Source organism: Hemiscyllium ocellatum, chromosome 7 (genome assembly GCF_020745735.1).
Source record: "Hemiscyllium ocellatum isolate sHemOce1 chromosome 7, sHemOce1.pat.X.cur, whole genome shotgun sequence".
Classification (NCBI taxonomy): domain Eukaryota; kingdom Metazoa; phylum Chordata; class Chondrichthyes; order Orectolobiformes; family Hemiscylliidae; genus Hemiscyllium; species Hemiscyllium ocellatum.
Window position 1 is genome coordinate 66,311,198 of NC_083407.1, and position 16,187 is coordinate 66,327,384.

Genomic DNA, 16,187 nt, shown 5'->3' on the forward strand with positions numbered 1-16,187 from the left:
ATAAATGGAATAGCTAAGTCACTATCCATATTTCTAGAAAATGGATAGCTCTAATGCCGATCAATCCTGATGCCAAATGCCTCGAGGGTCATTACCATGTCAAGTTGGAAGAGAGCTCTGCAAAGTCCACAGCAGGAGAAAAAAAGGGAAGCACAAACATCATCACTGCCATGAAACCTACAATTTTTAAGTATCCTTTTACTGGGTACCTAACCCTTCTTGTAGGCAGCATTTCAATTTGGGAAATGCTGTTATCTGACTTTAGGTCTGTTCACATGCTGCGTAATCAAAGCAATAATTCAGGAAATATTTTGCAAAAGGTGTAGCAGTGCTTTTTGTAATTTTTTAAAAGATCTAACTTAACTTGGATATTTAGTTTGAAGGCTTCAGGAACAGAATTCTGTTGGAGAATACTTGAGAAATAATGGTCGCAACTGACATTAATGAGTGAAATCTATTCAAGTTTTAAAAAAGTTGAAACAATAACCTGTATGTGTTTTTCTGTGTCGCTGCAGTTCATCACTGCGAGTGAATCGTTTTCCACAGATAACCCAGTTACAGACAAAAGGTCGTTCTCCTGTGTGCCAGCGAAGGTGAGCTCGAAGGTGGGATGTTTTTCCATATGTCTTTCCACAGCCAGGGAAGTGGCAAATATGTTGTTTCTTCTTGCCTAAATTATTGGAGGATCTGAGGAAAACCACAAAATCAAACAATGTGCAAGCACTTGTTTTGTGCTCTGAATCAAAAACATTTAACACATTTTCAAAATTTTGTGACAGAATTAACTGAAAAATATTGTCGTGGTAAATACATACAAACAACCATTACACTCAGCACATGTTTGGAAATTGCAAAACTTTTAGCAAGGTTAGCACAAAGACAGACTAGAGGACGAACAAGCAAATGCTTGGGTTTTACAGTCAGATTTGTTAAAATATCAAATTCGATTGCAAATTCCTTAATTTTTGATTCTCTAAATATTATGCAAATGCAGTCGTATAAAATTAACTGCCCATAAATTATTTTGGATGGTTGGACAAAATCAGAATGAGGAACAACAGGTTATAGTCTAAATTCCTGGGTGCTGCAATGTGTTGTGGCTAGTAATGCCCTCCTGTAGTTGTGTATCTGGTGTGTGTGTGAGTGAGTGAGTGAGTGAGTGAGTGAGTGAGTGAGAGAGAGAGAGAGAGAGAGAGAGAAAGAAAGGGGGGGGTGGGGAAAAGAGTGCACGATGTGACATCAAGAATTTAAGGGCTACAGGGAGAATGCAGGTAAGTGAAGTTGAAATGCCCATCAGCCGTGTTTGAATGACGGAGTGGACTCGATGGGCCGAATGGCCTTACTTCCACTCCTATGTCTTATGGTCTTACATCTTCAAAAGAATTTGGATACAAATTAAACATTTTAATTTCAGGAATTGGGGGACCATAAGCATTCATGAGTGTGTGAAAGGGAAAAGGGTACAGGAATGGGGAAAAACAGTCAATAACTAACTGGAAGCTGAATAATGAAATTCAGCCAAGCAACTGGGTTAAGTCAGCAACAAAGCCTCAGAGATAGAAATAGGAAGTCTTTGCAATGCGAGTGAATATGGAGTCAAAATCTCAGCTCTAGATCGAATGGGCAGTGAGTCTAACACTAATCTAGTTCAGCCTAAATAATGGATGGTGTGCATGGTGATCCAAGTACTGTTGTAGGGGTCAAAAACAATGGCCATCTTCTGGATATTTAGCTGTAGGAAGCTACAGATGATCCAGACATCAAATGTTGAGCCATCAGGCTAGCAAAACATGTGGATAGAGTAAGATGGAGTTTTAGAGCTGGAATTTACCAGCATAGATGTCGAAGCTGACTTCATTTCAGTAAATGCCTTCAGCATGGGTCAGCATGAAGGACAAATAGCAGGGGAAAAGATAGATTTTTGGGGGCTGTTGGACAGGGCACTGCAAGTGTGGCAAGAGATGCCTTGCTAGACAGTCTACTTATGCAAAGAAAAATAAAGTCAAGCATTGTTCAAAAAGAGAGGATGAGGTGATCAGCAATATAAAATGGATACAGAACAATCTAATACAACCAATGCATTAGATCAAAATTTTCGCAGTCACATCCAGCTGTGAACGGTAGTGGACAATTTAAATAACAGCTGAAAATGTGTTGCTGGAAAAGCGCAGCAGGTCAGGCAGCATCCAATGAGCAGGAGAATCGACGTTTCAGGCATGAGCCCTACTTCAGGAATCCTGAAGAAGGGCTCATGCCCGAAACGTCAATTCTCCTGCTCCTTGGATGCTGCCTGATCTGCTGTGCTTTTCCAGCAACACATTTTCAGATCTGATCTCCAGCATCTGCAGTCCTCACTTTCTCCTCGAAGAATTTAAATAACAGGATGATATTTGTGAAGCTGCCACCTCAAATCATTGGGGCAAGTTCAATGTATCACTGCAAAAGACAAGGTCAAATATTATATAACCATTGTCCAGAAGTATTGTGTAAGTATAGGAGGCCTGCTCCTGCACCTATTTTCAATGCAACTCTATGGCTGCTGTAAAGCTTGAGTGAATGCTGACACCTGAGACTCCTTTACGTTGCTGTCTTCTGCTAATAGTGTGAAGCGCCTAACAGCCATATCTTTGCAACCAAATGGCTGTTGTAAATAGAAAGTATATGATAAGGTAGGACCTTTAACCCCACCCCAGATTAAAAGCTTGCAGTTTAAACTCTTCACCACATTCCACAAATCCTTAGTCATCGTGCTCAGCAGAAGCAGCCCACCCAGCTCCCTCTTACCTCAAATTCCCTCCCTAACTCCATTATAGCACATGGGCTGCAGCAGTTCACCACCATCTTCTCAAAGGCAACCAGGAATTAGCAATAAATGCTGGCCCAGCTAGCAATGCCCATTTGTAAATAAAAATGACACCTCTTGCAGCACGTAAGTTTTAATCTGGGGTCACAATGTTTGGAGCATTAAAAATAGGGTTACAAGGGAGAAAAGCTTTGGAAGGTATTGATCAAATAAGTTTAAGCAGGCAGTGAGTTACAATTTTAAACATTTTATTGAGAAACAGCTTATTTGTATTCAATATATCAGATTCAGGAATTTTTAAAATTATATTTCAAAAGTCATTGTCACCATGCACTCTGATTAAGGTTGTTTCAAAGTTTTGGAAAAGGAAGCCAAAGGAATGTTGAAGGAAAGAAATAGCCATTATCAAAATATAATTGTGAAGAGGCCTTCTACACTTTCGACAAAGGGAAAATCAAAAAACATTCTTTTTGAATTATCTCATGCAAGGAAAGAAAATTGTTTACAACACTCAGATTGATCAAAGGAGATGCAATTTTGTCATGCTTTTTGACTGGCATAATCTCTATTTTTCTCAATGCAGGGTAAATAGCACATTTTTTTTAGGCTGCAGAAGGACTTGGAAATGTGGGGCAAGTAGGCAAGTGGTAGATGGAAAACAATATGGCGAAGTGAGAGGGTATATGTTTGGGTCAGAAGTAGTGGCATGAACTAATTTCTAAATGGGAAAGGCTTCGGAAGAGTGAAGTGCAAAAGGACTTGGGACTCCTACTTCAGGATTCTCTTGAGGCTAATATGCAGATTCAGTTGGCAGTTAGGAAGGCAAAAGCAATGTTGGCATTCATTTCAAGAAGGCTAGAAACGAGAGCAGAGATCTATTGCTGAGATTGTATCAGATGCTGGTCAGACCATATTTGGAATAGTGCAAAAGGTTTTGGGATCTATACCTTAAGATGTGCTGGCATTAGAGATGGTTGAGAGGAGTTTTATAAGAATAATCGATGGAACAATGGGCTCATCACCTGAGTGGTTGAGGACTCCAGAGTCTACACTTGATGGAGTTTATAAGATTGGGTGTTGATGAATCCAACTGAAACTTACAGGATACTCAGTGGCCAGGACAGAGCGCAAGTGAGGAAAATATTTCCACTAATAGAAAAGACTAGGACCCAGGAATATAGCCTCTGGCTGAAGGGATGACCCTTTAGAACCGAGATGAGAAAAATCTTTCACCCAGAGGGTAGTGATTCTGTGGAACTCATTGTCGCAAAGGGCTGTGAAGGCCAGGTTATTGATTGCATTTAAGACAGGAGATAGGTAGGTTCTACATGAGTAAGGGGTCCAAGGTTTACAGCGAGAAGGTAGGAGAATGGGGTTGAAAAACATATCAGCCATGGTCGAATGCTGGAGCAGAACTGATGAGCTGAATGGCCTAATTCTGCTCCTATATCTTTACAACCTAAAGTAAAATTTGCAAGTGTTACGATCCTAGCTGATGGCAATACTGGACAAGTTAGATGCCAGAATGAAACCTTGTTTGATAGATCTTAAATTTTATTTTTGCAGTTGGTTACCATGATGATCGGCTATTGAACATATTCACTTGAAGCTGCCACAGTTCTTAATACAAAAGAACACAAATTTATTACTTTTTGGTATAAGCCAAAGTAAAAAGATCTTATCAAATATACAGATTCAACCATTTTCACAGCTATATCCTTTTCCAATATTCAGTCCAGAGAATCACTCCTACTTGACGTTTTAATATCTTCTTAAATTGACTCATTTCAGTTTTCCTTCCGACTGCTGAAACAATTTTAAAAGTTGCTTTCATGTTCTGATGGCCCAAATCTCCTTTCAGTTCTGAGAACCTGTATTACTTTTCAATTCTGATAAGAGAATTATATAAGCTCTCAACCTGGAGACTCCGTAGACCTAATAAACTCCCCTGCTGCTAAACATGACATTAGACATTTTAATAAGTATGGGAAAATGTCATGAAAATGGCTTTGAATGTGGGTCAACCATGACCATATTGAATGGTAGAACAGGCTTATGGGTCAAAACGCTTATGTTTCCATGAAAACTCCTTCAACACTTCAAACAACTCAGTTCCGTTGCTTGGACAGAAATATTCTTCATTTGAGCGTTAAACTGAACAAAACTATGATCATTTGTTTGCAGTGTAAACACCAATTAATACCAGAGGTACGTGGCAAGGCTTCCTGTGAACTTTTTTTTTGGACTACAGGCCAGAAAAATGGGTGTTTAGAAACTATGCTGCAGAGAATGTACCAGGTTTTTTTTTTACCCACACCCAAAAGTTAGAGGTGGAACTGTGATATATATCACCTTATTTGTTACACAAGGTCAAGTGGTCACTTTTCAGAGACAAGCTAGCATCAAATATTTATGGACTGAAAAGCTGACCAAAAGAGTCTTCGGTGTTCTAAATTACAATTTGGGAAGTTGAATTCAAACCTTCAGAAAGCCTAGAAGTAAATACGGGTCTCTCTCTTTCTCTCACACTCAGTGAAGAAACAAACCCAAATCTGAAAAAGAACTCACTCATGCAAAAACCTAGTTTCATCTGCCCAGCTACGAACAAAAGGACCTTCAACCACTTTGCAGATGATAATGTGAAATCATTGTCAAAAACCGAAATAATTGAAAGTCACCTCCATCCACAGAATTTGTTCTTTTTTTATACCCCATATTTTCCTCAATATTTCTGCAGGGCTACCTTGTCTATTTGAGCGTGAATGGGTATATTTGGATTTAACTGGAATATAGTTTAAGTTTACATGCTAATAAATATAATCCCTTTTCCAAAGGTATACATTTGTTTATAATTGTAGTTTATTGAAGAAATCTGAGAGAAAAATTTTACCATCCACAATTAACTAAAGTTGAGGAGAGCATCAAACATGAGGGGAAAAAAAAACTATCGCACGAAGGCAGGCCTAATGACTAGTCAGAATACAAAGAATGACAGATAGTAGAAGGTCAATCAGGACAAACAAACAAGAGTACAAGAGAAGGCTAACTGAAAATTAAAACCAGATAGAAAGAGTTTCTAAAAAGGTAAAGAGTGTGTGCTGATCCTCTATGAGAGAATCTGGAGTTAATAATGTAAAGAAATGGTTGATGTATTAAATACTTGAACATCTCATTAATCTCTTGATTTAACAGCTGTTAAAGGATAAGAGGAACCCACTGAAATTATGTCACCAGTGAAACTGTATTAAGCAAACTAATGAAGCTACGGGGTTGGTAAGCCCCCTGGCCTGATGGATTACATCCTACTGCTTTAAAGCAAGTGGCTAATTAATTGGTATTAATTTTTCAAAATTCACTGGATTTAGGAGAAGTTTGAATATACTAGAAAAGAGCAAATATAAATGCCTCTATTCAAGGGAGGGAGGCAGTAAACAGGATAATATATGCCAGTCAGCTTAACATGTGTCATGGAGGTGGTGTCAGAATCAAATCATTCAGACTATAATGGAGTACCTTGGAAAAAAAAAGGTTTTTGGAGAGTTTTGAAAAAGGAAATCTGCGTTAAACCATTTATCAGAATTCTTTGGATTCTGGGGAGTTCTTCGGTTTCCACATTAATTTGAAAAGGGTTCATAAAAAGTTGTTACACAAACTGAAGCTCATGGCGTAGGGGGGTAACACACCAGTATGGACAGGAGATTAGCTGTCTGGTTATAAAACAAATGAATTAACTCAGATTAGTATCATGTGATAAATGGGGTCTTGCAGGATTTTGTGCTGAGTCTTCAATTTTACAATACAAATTTCTTAAAGGAGATCCAAGGCTTGTTGGCCAATATCTCAGATGATACCAAAATAGATTGTAGAATATAGTGTGAAGATTACAAAGATCCAGACTGATATAGATAAGTCAAGCAAGTGGGCAAAAATCTAGCAGACAAAATATAATTGAGAAAATATGAAGTCACTCCCTTTGGTAAAAACTTTAAAAAGGCAGAGTTATTATTTAAAATGACTGTAGGTTTCAAGGTGCAGAGGGATACAAGTGTTTGAGTGGCACAAGTCACAAAACATTAGCATGCAGGTCGAGCAAGTGACTAAGAATGCTAATCTTTGTTATGAGAGAAATTGAACATAAAAGTTATCCTGCAGTTATACTAGGCATTACTGAGATGACATCTCAAATGTGTGCGCAATTTTGGTCTCCTTACTTAGTAAAGGATTAAGTGTGTTTGAGGCAGTTCAGAGGTGGTTAATGGATTGATAAGTGGAATGAGCTGGTTAGCATACAAGGGGAGATCAAACAGGCTGAGCATGTTTCCACTGGAGCTTTGAAGAGCAGATGGGTGACTTAGTTGAAGTGTATAAGATCCTGAATAATCCTGACACAGTGGATTTTTGTGAATCCTTTTGTGGATTCAGTCCAGAACTGGGGGATACTTTAAAAATTAGGGCAATTTATTTTTCTCTCAGTGTTGAGCAACTTGATAACTTGATTTCACAAGGTAGTGGAGGTAAAATAATTGAATATTAAAAAGATGGAGGCAGATCAATTCCCTTGTTAGATAAAGGGAATAAAACGGTTATCATGTTGGAGAACCTGAGGCAAAGAACACATTAGTTGTGTTGAATGGTGCACCAGGCTCCAAGGGAGAAATGGCTTACTTTGGCTGCCATTTATTTTTTATGACTGTGTAATGGAACACTATTTATGATGATGAAGCAGTTTTCTTCAATGTTAGATGTTATAACAAACAGATTTCAAGGAAAGTGTGCTGACTCCACAAATATTACTAAGCTGACCAGATGTAAACCTGACTTTTCAGTTCACGAGGAATTGGCTCCTTATCAAACTTTCACATGCAGTTATATCAACAAGTCAGAAAGCCAGAGTCCAAACAAAGTTTCCAGTTAAATTCCTTGGTCTTTCGCTACAAAAACAATTTATGTAACTTTTTCCAGAATGTGACATTTTCATTCTGTTAAAGCTGCATTTGGAAATGGTCTTCATATTTTGCTGTATAGAAATACTGGGAAAAAGTTTTCATTAATGTGCAATTTGTTTGCCAATAACTATAAGAGGAGCAGGTATTTCAGCCACTCGAGCCTATCCCATCAATCTAGATCATGGTTCTTCATCTCAATATTTTCCCACACTCTCCCACTTGGCCAACGAGTTTTGACTGACAAATTCTACAAGTAATTACATCCATAGATTCTTCTTTGTGCAGGCTACAAATAAGATTTTTTAAAAATCACCAAATATGCCAAACATGATTTGCCTTTCAGGAATCCTCTTAATTCACTGAAATCATACAATTATTTTCTAAATGCCCAGTTATCATATCCATTAAAACACAGGTTGTTCTGTTATAATGTATGTTTCGTCAACATGAATTGGCTATAACACGACTGACAAACTGTAGACACTGTTTGGATAAGGAACTTTCTACTGAACGGGTATAGCAATTTTCTTAGTGATCTTCTACAGTGCTATTTTCTATAATATAAGGTTGCAAGGCAACAACTGTTATACAAGAACACACTGCAGAATCTAATATATTCCTTACTACAGACAACAGGCTAACAAATCTAAGTAGATCTTAGTTTTCTCACTTCCTTGTAAGTTGGGTTTCCTTTGCAACATTTCAATCTGTTGGCAATTCCAGAATCTATAGAATTTTCAAAGATGATCATCAAGGCATGAACTACCTCTATAGCTACTGATGACACTTAGGGGTGCAAACTAGGTCTCAGGAATTTGTCAACTATCAGTCCCATTAAGAAAAAAGCATACTAGTCTAAGTACATTAGTCCTAATGCCTCCAAGATCCCCATTCTCACTACTCCTTTGGATCGAGAGTATTTTAGGCAGATTTGTTGCATCTTCCCTTGAGAAGAGAGGCACAAAATATTCAAGACCCTAGCTTCAGATTGGTTATAATCGATTACAAATTTAAATGGAAATTTGTCACATTATCATTCACCAGAAACTTTCTGATTAACAAGCTTATTAATTAGACTAATTTCACTGCACAATATTAGATCTAAGAGTCAGTTCCCCAGTTGATTCCTCAAAATATTGCTCTGGAAATCATCTTGTACAGATTCCAGGGATCCTTCCTCCACAGCATTGGTGTTCATTAGGCTTACCTAGTCCAGCCGTAGATTGGAATCATCCATGTTACATGCACCTTAAGTTCTTAAAATTACAGAGCTCTTTCAACTTCTATCAATCTTTGTGCTGTTGTTGTTTCTTAGTTCCATCCGAAGAGATTGCAATTTATTATTGTCTTGTTATATATATCTCCGATATATTGACTCTATCCCTCATCAACACTAGCACACCTCCTTTTCATTTTTTCTGTCTACCAAAAAAAAAATTTGCTTCCCAACCCTATTCACACATTTCTATTTGTGCCATCAATTCATTACTTTGTTCAGAATGTGATCTTCATTCAGATGGAGCACTTTTAATTCAGCTGCCTTAAACATTATTGTGTATTTTCACAGTTTTGATTTCCATTTACTACCTTTCTATCTACCATAACCAGCTTGTGTTTCTCTCTATATGAATTCCTTCTCAGGCTCCCATCTCCCAGAGAAGCTAGTTTAAATTCTCCTCGTGAACCTAGTGCTCACAGAAGATTTAATTTGCATTAAATAAAAACATACCTTCCCAAAACATCCTTGCAGTTAGGACAAGTACATGCTACCCGCCGGAGTCGTTTTCCTGGTTGATATTGCTGATCATTGCCTTCCTCACCCAGGTTCACAGACACTTGTGCAAGATCACTGGAACCAAGGACGGTTGTAGTTCCCACATTAGCGACTGTTGAAGGTTGTGATGCTAACTGCCAGGATTCTGAATCATCCTCCTCTTCTTTTATATGTACACCTGCAGTCAGGAAGAACATATTCTATTTTCACCCCAAGCTACAAGATAACTGCACCCTCTTCAACATTGTGGCACAATGTACAATAAAAGACTAAAATGCAAAATAAACAATGCATTATGACTTCATTTAGGGAATTATATTCAACGGATTTTCAAAAATCTGATATTTTTATTGTATTTTCATTGTCTTAACAATGGCGAGCAATGCCATATAATAAAGTAGCAAGCTTCAAAAAGAAACTACTTTTTCTGGTGTAACTGTGTAATCAAGACTTATGGAGAACACCTGTAAATTCTTCTTACCCTGTAATCTTCACTGCTTTCAACATAAGCACTACATTAGAAAGATGTTTAATTCAAGCTGAAATCTTGGACCACAAGCTTGACACATTCATAGTTGTAGCCAACGTAAAGTACCATATATACTTGAGTAACAGTCGATCTCATGTAAACGTCTACCCCCTATTTTTGACCAAATAACCCAGAATTTTCCATATATCTCATACAAAGTCGACCCTGGTTCTTCACAGATGACAGACCAACATTTATGAGTCAGCGTGCCGGCTGTCACGTTCCAGTCCAGCTTTCCAGTCTGCTGGTTGGTCTGCCCTGCCACTGGTCTTCTCATCTCCTGGTTGCTGTGTTCTGCTCTGGGTTTTCAGAATTACCATAATTCTTTTAGAGATCAAGTGATGATACAGTATGAATTTCGACAAGCATGAATTTCAGCCCCTCAGTAGTGGTATCCATGTAATATTTGATCCCATAAATTTAACTTTAAAAAGTATTCGAAATCTTTGACTGTTACTCGAGTATATATGGTAATTTCATTGTAATTTAGTGTATATGTGGGTACATTATATCAAATCTTAAAGTATGAACTGCTGAAAAGCTAGGAGATCGTGAAAAGCTAGGAGATCATGGAAAGCAAAACCAAGATATATGTGGATTGATACTACCCACCTAATACAAAACAAAACAAAACTGCATTACAGAAACAACCCTTTTAAACACATTCCTGTTTTTAAGTTATGAATTATACCATAGTAAAATAAACTGGCGGATTGTCCAGCTTATTTCTAATAAATTAAAATATTTCTAATTTTAACTGGCAGTACATTACTCTACATAGGTTTAAGTAGAAAACTCAAGGTGCAATGGAAATGACCACTTTCATCAACAGCCTTTTGCCAAACATATGGGATCATGATAATGAACTAAACTTCTACAAGGACCTTCGGTAACATGGGACAATTTTGCTCTTTGTAAAGAAAATGAGCCAGAGCATAATGCAGTGGAGGTGTCAAAAGTAGAAAGGAGCTCCATCCTTATTGCTATAGTTGCTGTTTAAGAGGCCAAAATGGGCCATTCAATAGCAAAACTGTAAACAAAGAGGAATTTGTATACAATGTGCACGGATGCCAAGTTAACAATTTTAAAGGTATACTGGAGAGCTAAACACAAGAACATGGGGGGAGGAATAGGCCCATTCAGTCCCTTAAGCCCACTCTATTTTCTAGATCATGGCTTTTCTAACTCAAAATGCCATCTTCCCACTGCATTCAAAGATTCCTTGATGTCATTAGCAACGAGAAATCTATCAATCTCAAGTCATTTATGAAAGTTCAAGACAGAGTTTGCACAGAGAAGATTCAATGATGAAGTTCTTCCTCATTTAAATATCAAATGGTTTATTCTCAAACTGTGCCTAACACTAGATCCCACAGACAAAGAACACATCCTTTTTGCATCTAATTTTTTTTGTCAAGAAGACATATACAGCATTCCAAATGTCTTATTTGCCTAAACTGCAGGGAATACAGGCTCAGTCCACGTTCTAAGCTGCACTATTAACTACTTCCTTCCTTATGCAAGGGAACCAGATTGAACATAATACAGCAGGCAAGTTTTTTTTGAAAGTTGAACAGAAAGAGGTTTCATAAATGGCTTCAAATTTGGGGTACAAAATTGATTTGAAATCAGGTAAAATAAATGTACTTCCCAAAGAGGAAATTTTAAAGTGAGCCTTAGAGAAATTTTTATCTCCGACCAAAGTAGAGATTCGTAAACAATGCGTCTCTCCAAGAAATGCAGATGATCAAACAACACAGTCTCCTAAATTGTGTTCAGTCTCCCCACACACAATTAGTTGGCCTCATTATGTCAAGCAGAGACCATCCTGAACAGTCCACCCCAAATAGTTTACCAGAAACAAAACCTGTAACTCGACACAGAAATGCATGGCCATATCACATTCCTTCTTATATCCACTACTGAGAAACCCAAAACAAGGTGAGGCATGACTTAAGCTGGCAGCCAAATGTGGCTGCCTAATTTATGTCACTGTATTGTCCATGTTTGAACCCACTGAGATGAAGAAGAATTTGCAAATATCCATCAATGGCAACGATGTCAGAAGATCAAGGAAGTTACATGTCTTGTCCCCATTATTAGGGGATCAAAGCAATCAGAGGTATTCAACAAGAGGTTCCCAGATATGGACTCAGGCAACAACAGGAATACTTTAAATCAGTCACTTGAACAATGGAACCCTGGATGAGAGAAATGGATTCCTAGCTACAAACTAAAGTTAAAAGGAGGAACACATAAGTAATAACCAGATTTGTTCATGATTGCACCAATGTTCTTGTCTCCTCAGATACTGAAGCAGTTTCCATACACAACAAAACCTGGACATACGCACACGCGCACAGCTTATCATACAAATCACACAAGCATCAGAAAATGACTATTGCCAATAAGAGAGAATTCAATAATCAATGACCACCTGCAGAAATGATCTTGTCTTAAAAATGCCATCAAATTCTCATGGTCCACCAAGGGTTCCCAACAACTTGACTGCTATAAATCCCCAAAAACTGCAGACACAAATAGTGAGGAGCAAAACCTGCATGGTTTGAGGAATGGGTTTAGGCTTGAAACCAATTTAAAAAAAAACAAGCAGTAACATTAGAGATCTTCAAGTATTGAATTAATTTTGACATAATATAGAATAAAATAAATTGCAACAGTAAGGTGAAATTTTGAAAGAGTCCAGATCAGAATATTGAAATGAAGAACTCTAGAAATAGAGGCAGGGCTAGACAATTCAGGCCTTTGAGCCTGCTCTGTCAATTAAAAGGAGCATAACCGATCATTTAACTCAGTACCTTGTTCCCAAATTCTCCCCATTCCTTTTGATCCCTTTCATCCCAAGAACTACAGCGAAACCTCGATTATCCGAATATTGGATTATCCAAAGGAGACCTCGAGGCCCCGATAGAAACATTACAAAGAGGTGTTTCCAACACTGATTGCGTCTTTTGTTTACAATGAATGGGGTGGGGGTGGTTGGGGTGCGGATGGTTGATGTGGGCAGAGGACCTGGGACGGGGTGGGGTCAGACAGCTCGCGGTGTGGACGGGGTTGGGAGGGTCGCATGGGGGAGGAGGGGTGCAGCAGACGGGGAGGTGGGGACTCACATGTGGTGTGCTGCTGCCTAGTCTCCTTAACGGGGAACGGTCTTAGCAAGTGCTCCCTGTGTCAATCCCATTGAACTGATTGGGTGATGGTGGGGGTGGGGAAGTGTAAGAGAGAGGCTTTAGCAATGCTACAGGTCCCTTACACACAAGTGTGTTTCTGCTCAGAAACAAACTCTGAGCCACAGATAGGGAGTAAGGCAGGCAAAGCAAGGAAAAAGGAAACTTCAGAAAACTCCGTACCCCAGAGGAAAGGCATTGAATCAATTAACCGAACGAAATAGTGCCCGCCCATCTCATTCGGATTATCAAGGTTCCTCTGTATATCTAACTCCTCCTCAAAAACATTCAATGTTTGGACTCAACCGTTTTCTGAAAATTCCACAGGCTTACAATGCTGAAGAAATTTCTCACCTCGGTCCTAATTGTAAACCGCGTATTCTTCAACTGTTATCCTGGATTTCTCAATCATCAGGAACATGCTTCTTGCATTTACTCACTCGCGCCCTGTTAGAATTTAAATTTCCATGATATCCAGTCATTCTTCTAAACGATGAATATACTCTGAATCAAGTCAGTCGTCTTCATGTCAGGCCCGCCATCCTAGGAACCAGCCTAATAAAACTTCATTGCACTTTGCCCATAGCCAGATAAAACAACCAAAACTAAGATCCTTCCTCAGATAAGAAACCAAAACTACACACAATACTCCAGGTGTATCTCACGAAGGCCATGTACAATTGCAGGAAGATATTATTGCATTTCTAAGGAGTTTGACAGAGGAAATGCTGAGACGATGTTATCCTCATGGGAGAGTCGAGAAACAGAATGCATAGCCTCAGAAGAAAAGGGCACCAATTTAAGACTGAGATAAGAAGGAATTTCTTCTCGGGGTTAGCACCTTTGGAACTCTTTGCCAAAGTGTTACTGGACACAGTCCTTGTGTAGAAGATTGAGGGGAGACTTAATAGAAACTTACAAGATAATACATGGCTTGGAAAGGGTAGACGCTAGGAAATTTTTTCCAGTAGGCTAGGAGACGAGGACCCATAGACACGGCCTTAGAATTAGAGGGGTCAATTCAGAACAGAAATGCAGAGACATTTCTTCAGCCAGAGAGTGGTGGGCCTGTGGAATTCATTGCCGCAGAGTGCAGTGGAGGCTGGGACGCTAAATGTCTTCAAGGCAGAGATTGATAGGTTTTTGATGTCACAAGGAATTAAGGGCTACGGGGAGGATGCTGGTAAGTGGAGTTGAAATGTCCATCAGCCATGATTGAATGGCAGAGTGGACTCAATGGGCCGAATGGCCTTACTTACACTCCTATGTCTTATGGTCTTATACTTAAGGCTAAATAGATTCTTGATCAATATGGGAATACAGGGTTAGGGGAAAAGATAGGGAAGTGGACCCGAGGAATGTCGGATCAACCACAAACTCACTGAACTCAGCAGTCTTGAGGGACTCTACTGCCTCCTCTTAATATATTTCTTATGGTCTCCTGTACTTGAAACTTGTTGCGAAGGCAGCCAACATACCATATGCCTTCTTCAACACCTGGTATACAAGGGCATCCAGTTCTCATTGGGAACGGAGGACGTACAATCACCATTCAAATAATAATCCACCTTTCTGTTTTTGTTTCAAAAAAATGGATAACCCCATTTATCCATCGTATACATCATCTCCAATGCACTTGCCCACTCTTCCAACTTGTTCAAATCACACCAAAACATTTCTGCATCCTCCTGAATTCACCTTCCACCTAGTTTGGTATTGTCTGCAAATTTGGAGATAATACATTTGGCTCCTTCATCTGAATCAACAAAAATTAAGGACACCACAGTATTCAAGAAGTTCAACTGTTGAAAAGCATTAATGTATTTAAAAACAGATTACTGAATGTACAAGATAAATCCATATAGTATAGGTGGAGTGAACCAAATATCATTAAATGCACGGTGAAACAAACTGCAAAACTTTTAGATTATGAAAATAAAGATTAATGGTCTAAAGTAATAAATATTGCTCAGAATTTTGCACTAATATTTACAGTAAGGAGAGAGTTTGGTCTACACTACTCAGAATCTACAAAAGAACAGTGGATACATAGATATGTGCTTTACACAAACCAATGTAGGTGAAAGAGAACTTATATTAATTTAGCTGAATTTAAAATTATCTATCTGGAAATATGTATCTAATTCAGAACTAAAATAGGTATCTCAGACTGCAGGCCCCTGTTCTTTCACAATCCAATTGAAGTCCTTTTCTACATTAAAAATTCTTGCACTTTAACTCAGTAATTTAGTGATCTTAACTTTACTCTTTAGATCAATGCTACAAGCTTATTGTGGTTATAGTCAGAGAATAGCAACATAGAAATCGCAAGTTCAAATCTCATTTTACAGAGTTTCAAATCAGAATTGAGTAGTGAATTCAGCAACTATTGTATAAATGTGCAGGATGGCAGCAGAAAAAAAATTCTCTGCTGGGTTCCCATCGGAAACTTTGAATGGTACAAAATTCCTGCAACATCTAGTCTAAATAGGATCCCAGATTCATATGGCTTAGTTTACTCAATGCACCATGAAATGGCCCAGAAAGCAAAGGTGCAGAGCAACTTGACCATTTCTCTAATGCAAACAGTTGCAATTCACATATCAGAAAAGTGATAATGAAAGAATCTGCTCAGGGTATAAAGTAATACTAAAGGTATCATATTATTTGCATATCAGTTATGACAGAGGCTCCAGGTTTTGAGGGATTGGCTGCAAGTTTAGGTAGAAGCATAAAAAGTTGTGACCTGAGAGATTCTCACGGTTATGTCCAGTTTATACAGGTAAACAGATAGAAAACTACTTCTAATAACTGATGGTGCAAAGATTAAGGGTTCAGATTAAATTTTGGTCAAGTGATGGAGGGGGAATGGGAGGAAGATTTTAAAAAATACAGTGAGTGGTAATGACTTGAAACAAACTGTCACACAAGAATGGAGCAAGAAGAG

General features: G+C 38.4%; 1 protein-coding gene across 3 annotated transcripts in view; it reads right to left on the bottom strand.

Moving 5' to 3' along the window:
• Positions 1-16,187, bottom strand: part of sp3a (sp3a transcription factor) — a 61,447-nt gene that overhangs the window by 15,742 nt on the left and 29,518 nt on the right. For all 3 annotated transcript variants that reach the window (XM_060827311.1, XM_060827310.1, XM_060827309.1), the window contains 2 exons: positions 9,479-9,701; positions 488-687 (listed from right to left, as the gene is read on the bottom strand). In XM_060827311.1, the coding sequence (XP_060683294.1) occupies positions 488-687; positions 9,479-9,701 (423 nt within the window). The remainder of the gene's footprint in view (positions 1-487; positions 688-9,478; positions 9,702-16,187) is intronic.